The sequence below is a fragment of the Gekko japonicus genome, unplaced genomic scaffold, assembly GCF_001447785.1.
Source record: "Gekko japonicus isolate JY-2015 unplaced genomic scaffold, Gekko_japonicus_V1.1 scaffold604, whole genome shotgun sequence".
NCBI lineage: Eukaryota > Metazoa > Chordata > Lepidosauria > Squamata > Gekkonidae > Gekko > Gekko japonicus.
The window spans coordinates 353507-360775 of NW_015175374.1; the positions used below are offsets into that span (position 1 = coordinate 353507).

The 7269-nt window shown below is 50.0% G+C and overlaps 1 protein-coding gene across 1 annotated transcript in view; it reads left to right on the plus strand.

The window, feature by feature from the left end:
* BRINP2 (bone morphogenetic protein/retinoic acid inducible neural-specific 2) overlaps positions 1 to 6892 on the plus strand; it is a 67986-nt gene extending 61094 nt beyond the window's left edge. The window contains exons 6-7 of the mRNA XM_015425521.1: positions 4511 to 4733; positions 5778 to 6892. Of these exons, the coding sequence (XP_015281007.1) occupies positions 4511 to 4733; positions 5778 to 6891 (1337 nt within the window). The 3' untranslated portion in view covers position 6892. The remainder of the gene's footprint in view (positions 1 to 4510; positions 4734 to 5777) is intronic.
* The last annotated feature ends 377 nt before the right edge of the window (positions 6893 to 7269 follow it).

Consider the following 7269-nt stretch of genomic DNA (forward strand, 5'->3'; position numbering starts at 1 on the left):
TCTTCTTCTTCTTCTTCTTCTTCTTCTTCTTCTTCTTCTTCTTCTTCTTCTTCTTCTTCTTCTTCTTCTTCTTCTTCTTCTTCTTCTTCTTCTGTCAGTAGGGTTCAAACAGAGGAGGAAAATAGAGTTAATTTTTATTTTTAACTACAACAACATGGGATGTCTCAAACACAGAAACACATTGTTCCTTATACTTGAACTTATGAACCCAGGCTGCTTCCTTCATAGATGCAGCGTCCTCTTTTTGTCAGATTGACTGCGCTTTCTCTCTCTCTCTCTCTCTCTCTTTCTCTCTCTCTCTCTCTCTCCTTCTTTCCAACTGCCGGTCTTCAGCTGCCGGCCTCCGCCAACGTTCTGTCAGCCCCCCACTGAAAAATACTTCCACTTCCCCCCAGGCCAATTATTTCCCAGCATTCTGATATCCGAAACACACTTAAATTTCTGAATTAAAATTGGATGCAGATTTCACACTCACATCTTAAAACAATTACTTCTGTAGAGGAAGCTCTCCTGAGAGGGGTGCGTGAGTAATTGATCTGAGCTTGCTACCTGATCCGAGGGCCACCGCCTTGGCCAGGGTATCATTCGGCTTGGTCTCTGCTTTAGGATTACGCAGGTGATCTGCCCACACACCCGAGGCAGAGATGTGGCAGAATTATTCTGTCCCCACAGCAAAGACGAATGCTAGAACAGAAGGATCAGACCAGTGAATCACTCAGAGACACAGTGGACAGTCTCCCCTGTGAGTGTTTTGCTTTGGAGCATTCTGTCAATTTATTTTCTCATTGCGTACATTTCATAAATGACCATGCTAACCTCTGCTATTGGAGGAGAAGGTTATTATTAGTGGGAAATGTGAATGATGAAATTTGAAAATTTCTAATTGAAAAAACCCTTTTAATTATGCGTTGTTGTTTATATAATGCTGTCAGTGTGTCTGACACTTTACAGGGTAGCATTCAAGAAGGCACATACCTTTCCCAAGGAGCTTACTGGCTAAAGTAGGGGAGGCTCCAAAGGGACGATAGAGAGATGGAGTCGAGGGTTACCAGGGGAAGAATGCACATTCAAATCAGTTGCCCGCATTTGGATTCCAGTAGGGGATATGTATTCATCTTCAGTACGAGTTCATATGAAAACAAGGCTGGTCAATCCAATTATATCCAACACTGGGATACTTAACACAGTTTATAACATGTATACAAGCAGCATAGCCCCTGGAACAAGACACCAAGTATTGGATTCATCTTTGATAACATTTATCTTGCTCAAATTGTTTTTCCGATAATTTATTTCCCAGTACGGCGTGCATTTCTGAAGAATGACAAGTTGTGTGTGTTAATGTATTGAATTCTTCCCTTCCCTAAATCTAATATGGTGTGTCAGCTTCGATAAATCTATGGAGAGCCAGTGCTTATTTATCCACCGCTGAACTGGGATGGGAAATGGAAATTTTAGCTGCTGCCGTGTCTCAGTGCCCACGGAATGTCCCTGCTGTCCCCCCCCCAAGGCCTCGGGGGTAATTAGAGAGAGAACAGTTCAGAGGCCAGCGGCTCCGGCTTCCCTGCCTACCCAAGATTCCCTGCCACTTTCTTCTGCCTGTTGAGTCCCAGTGGAGCCTTTAAAACTCCCAGAGAGTCACCTGGCTACTTTCAACTCGACAGATGTAAGGTGTGACTGGGCTACAGGCTCTGGCATTTTAATTCCCAGGTGTAAAGAGTATTGTCGCCGTTTGGAGGGGTCCAGCCCCTGTTTTGCCCTACTTTTCCTTCTCACCCCTACCACCCTGGGTAAAATTCAGCCCCTGTCCCTCGTGGGATCACCTGAGATCGAAGCCGCAGGGGTATCGTTTTCAAAACTCCCAGCAAGTCACCTGGCTTCTTTCAATGCGACAGATGTAAGGTGTGACTAGGCTACAGGCTCTGGCATTTAATTCCCATGTGTAAAGAGCATTGTCACCATTTGGAGGGGTCCAGCCCCTGTTTTGCCCCACTTTTCCTTCTCACCCCTACCACCCTGGGTAAAATTCAGCCCCTGTCCCTCGTGGGATCACCTGAGATCGAAGCCGCAGGGGTATCGTTTTAGCATGCCAAGTAGCTAAGGCAGGCGAGTAAGGAAGTGTGCAGACTCTCTCTAATTTACTTATTTGTTCAGTTTATACCCCGCCCTCCCCACCAAGGCAGGCTCAGGGCGGCTTACATAACATTCATATCAATACGATGAAAACAGTTACAAATAACATCATCATAAAGTGGTTAAGACGCTGAACTGCAGGCTGTGGAAGGTTGGTAGTTCAGCAGTTCGAGACCCGAGTGTGCTGCATGACGGAGTGAGCTCCCGTCTCTAGTTCCAGCTCCTGCCAACCTAGCAGTTCGAAAGCAAGAAATTGCAAGTAGATAAATAGGTACCACTTCGGTGGGAAGGTAACAGCATTCCGTGAGCCTTGGTGTTTAGTCATGCCGGCCACATGACCACGGAAACGTCTTCGGACAGCGCTGGCTCTTCGGCTTTGAAACGGAGATGAGCACCGCAACCATAGAGTCGGACTCGACTGGCTTTCGAGCAAGGGAACCTTTACCTTTTACTTTAAAGTAACCTAACATTTGATTGATTGATTGATTGAATTTTTACCCCGCCCTCCCGGCCAAGGCCGGCTCAGGGGGGCTTCCATAAAAACAACATAAATTTACAATAGTATAGAATAAAATTAAACAGCATAAATTAATACAAGTAACAATTCTAAAACCATAAAACATAATAAAGTGCTAGTGGCGATGATTTCACAGCGGTTGTTGTTGCTTAGTTCTCTCATCTCACATTCGGCTCCTTGATCTTCTTTATCTCTCTAGTTAACTTTATCTCTACAAGGCACAAACTCAGGGAACTACAAGGACAGATCTAGGTGCACTAAGCCAAATAAACAAAAGGAAGGTTACTAACTAGGTACTTCCAATCTATGGCATACCTGGTCTTTGTTGCTTGCATGATGCCCCCCACCAGGCACACATTCCCTTCAGTCACCCTTCTTCATAGCCAGTGCGCACAGGCTCTAGCTATTGGGGGGGGGGAATGTGCAGATTTGCCCTCACAGAGGAGGGAGAGCTTGTACCTGAAGGCAGGCGGCGGGGGGGGCTCTGCAACTTACCCAGCTGCTTCTTGCTCTTTGTGGCCCGACTGAGGGTTGCTGGGAGCAGGGGGTGGGGCTTGTTGCATGGGCCCGCCCCCTGGGCTCCTTACTGCCGGAGCTCCGCTCCTGTGCGCTCCCACAGGAAACGACCCCTGTCCACCGCAGAAGCAAAGTAAAAAGACACCAGGGAAAGTCCAGTAGCAAACGGGTTGCTACAGGCCACGGACGGACTTTCCCCTGTCTGATCACCGCAGCACACTCTCGTGGTGTCGGGATGGTCTGATCAGGCCATCCCGACTCCGTGCCGTTGTCCCCGCCCTCTCAGTATGCGCATCATCGCACACTCCATAGGGAGCCCTCAGTGCTGAGATGTGATTCATTGATTCCCCGTTTAAGCTCATTGGGAACAAACTGCAAAACCCCCCAAAAACCTGACTCATCCGTGGTTGCATCTGATCATCCGGTGGCAGGCTGCCCCCGCAGCTTCAAAGGACTGTGTGACCGCGCAGCTGCGGGTCAAGTTCCTCTGGGGAAAATAGCCTCACTTCCCCCACACACGTTATCTAATGCAAGGAATTGCAAGTAGATAAATAGGTACCACTTCAGTGGGAAGGTAACAGCGTTCCGTGCGCCTTGATGTTTAGCCATGCCGGCCACATGACCACGGAAGTGTCTTTGGACAGCGCTGGCTCTTCGGCTTGAAAACGGAGATGAGCACCGCAACCCTAGAGTCGGATTCGACTCGCTTTCAAGCAAGGGAACCTTTACCTTTTACCACCCTAGTGTGTTTTCTCCACTGGTCGTAAAGGGTGCTCTCTATCTGGAGAAGACCACCTTTCCCACATTCTACCAGTCACGGAGATGAAATTGTGCCCTTCCGTCACAGCTAACGGCCACAGCGGCTCTTGTGCCTCTGCCTCTCGCGATCTGAATTGTGGTTGTGGCCTCTCGGGCTTCAAAAAAACTGGATTTTGACAAGACATTTGAGCGGTGAGATGTTGTTTCAGCTGACATGACAAAACGTGCACGGACCTTCTCAGGCTTTTGTCACCCAGATTCGGCACTGGTATGCAAATCTGAATTTTTGCACAAGTATAATTTCAAAATGCAATCACTGATGCCGTTGAGATTTAGCAAGTTAAAAGGTGAGAAGTGTGTAGGAAGGAGGCTAAGGTAAACCATCTCCCCTGCCCTCCTGCTTTTCTATGTGCATGAGCTTTTTTTTTGTCATGAGAGAACATTCAAAGACACATCCCCTCCCCTTGACCACCCCCACACATCAGATTAGAACCATCCAGGAAAAAGCTCTGTTGCCAACTGCGTATAACACCAAGTCACTTGCCAGTCTGACCTTCTGACCATCACACCCTTCTTCTCTGACAGAGGAACTGCAGGCCCTGGTGAAGAAGTTCCCAGGGGATCGTTTTTGGAACATCACAGCAATCTCTCAGTACTGGGCCATGGACCTCGATATTCAGCATCGCTATCAGAAGCTAAGCACCACCTTGAAGATTCTGTCCAAGAAGACCCACCGAATCGTCCGGCGCCTCTTCAACCTGGCCAAACGCTGTCGCCGCCAGCCACGCTTCCGACTTCTGAAGGAGAGGTCTGGTATACTCCAAGCAGCGCTCTGGGGCCGCATTCCAGTTCAGGGCTTTATCCCCACTGGCTTCATCGGGCATAAGCATGCCTAACCTGTGTTGGATTGTGGCCTTTTGTGGCTCTGTGTGGGGAACATTTTTTGCAAGGAGTCTGATGTCTCATTTAGGATTTGGAACCCACAGAACGTTCCAGTGCAGCCCTAGGCAGAGTCAAGCCCTTCTAAGCCCATTGACTTCAGTGGTCATGGAAGGGTCCGCTTCTGCTTAGGGCTGCACAGCCGAGACTGTTCTTTGTGTTATGCAGAATGAGAGGGCAGTGTTCTAGGCTGCAGCCACACCTAGTCAAAGATCACATTATTGGTGCTTGGTAGCGATCATTTATAACTGGATAACATGGAACGGACAAATGAATAAGAGCCAGTTTGGTGTAGTGGTTAGGGGCGCGGACTCTAATCTGGGAGAACCGGGTTTGATTCCCCACTCCTCCACATGCAGGTGTGACCTTGGGTCAGTCACGGGTTCTCTCACGAGCAGTTCTCGAAAGAGCTCTCTCAGCCCCACCTACCTCACAGGGTGTCTGTTGTGGGGAGGGGAAGGGAAAGGAGATTGTAAGCCACTCTGAGACTCCTTCGGGTAGTGAAGGGCGGGGGATAAATCCAGTCTCCGCCTCCCTCCTTCAACATTTAACAAATAATGCCAGAATATTCACTTGGTATTTGGTGTGTAATTTAATACCTGATAATTTGATCCCAGTATCTATTTAACAGTGGACAACGGAATTCACATTTCAAATAGGGATTTCCACATTTCTGTCCTGCCAAATGTCAAATAAATGCAAAAATCCCTTTTAGTTTGAATCAGGTCTGTGTGGAAAAGTAAGCAGACGTGGATTAATTCTAGCTTGCTCGCATGGTTTTCCAATCAAGGCAATGTATTTGAGCAATACTGAGTCTTCCTTTTAGAGACGGGGAAAGAAACACTGAGTATGAACAGCCCCGGGTATGTTTTGGCATGACTGAAATTGAGTTTCCTTCTCTTTCCTCTCATAGGCCTTTGACCTATTGGTGGAGCCGCGTCCAGTCCCTCCTGTACTGCAGCGAGACTGCCGCGCCAGGGACTTTTGTGGAGGAAAGTCATAGTTGCACCTGCCCTCACGACCAGCTCTCCTGCCAGGGGATCATCCCATGTGCCTTGGGTGACGGGCCGGAATGTGCTGCCTGCGCAGAGGACAACGCCACCCAGTGCGGGGCCTGCAACCCTGGTTATGTGCTAACCCTAGGGCTGTGCCGGCCGGAGGTGGCCGAGTCCCTAGAGCACTATTTAGGGCTGGAGACAGACCTTCAGGACCTGGAGCTCAAGTACCTCCTGCAGAAGCGGGACAGCCGGATCGAGGTGCACTCCATCTTCATCAGCAACGACATGCGCCTCGGGACCTGGTTTGACCCTTCCTGGAGGAAAAGGATGCTGGTGACCCTGAAGAGCAACAAGTATAAACCAGGCTTGGTCCATCTCATGCTTGCGCTCTCCCTCCAGATCTGTCTCACCAAGAACAGCACCCTGGAGCCGGTGATGGCCATCTACGTCAACCCCTTTGGGGGTAGCCATTCCGAGAGCTGGTTCATGCCCACCAACGAGAGCGGCTTTCCCGACTGGGAAAGGACTAATGTGGATGCTTCTGGGCAGTGCCAAAATTGGACGCTCTCTTTAGGCAACAAGTGGAAGACCTTCTTCGAGACAGTCCATGTTTACCTGAGGAGCCGCATCAAGTCTCTCAACGACAGCTCCAATGAGACCATCTTCTACGAGCCCCTGGACATGGACCCCTCTAAGAACTTGGGGTACATGAGGATCAACAGCTTACAGGTCTTTGGCTACAGCCTACCCTTTGAGTCGGATGCCATCCGGGACCTTGTCCTTCAGCTGGATTACCCGTATACCCAAGGGTCTCAAGATTCTGCCATACTGCAGTTGATTGAAATCCGGGACCGGGTCAACCGTCTCTCCCCGCCTGGGAAAACTCGCCTTGACCTTTTCTCCTGCTTGCTCCGGCACAGGCTCAAGTTGGCCAACAACGAGGTGAGTCGGATCCAGTCTACCCTGCAGGCCTTCAACGCCAGACTGCCAAACCCCGTGGAGTACGAGACTGGCAAACTGTGCAGCTAGCAACCGGGGGTGGGGCAGGGCTGGTGTTGCGTAACCCTGGAGGGAAGAGTGGTGGAGACTTCCAAAGGCCTTACTTTCGTGCCAGCTGTGCAATTCTGGGAGGGGGGGGCAGACGTTGGCCAGCCTCCAAGACTTTGGCGTTCAGAGGCTGCAGAGCCCCAAGTCCAGGCATGAGATGTGGCACAAATCTACGGAATGATGGGCCGGGGCTACGGTATCTGGCCGCAGTGGCTGAACAGGCTGCTTCATTTCCCTTGCCTGCAGGCAACTGTTGGGGAGCATGGCAGAAAATGTACAGGCACACGCGAGCGGACCAGACCATGGTGACACAGAGCGGGGAGAGAGAGAGGTGACTGATGGGAAACTGGTGGGAGTGGC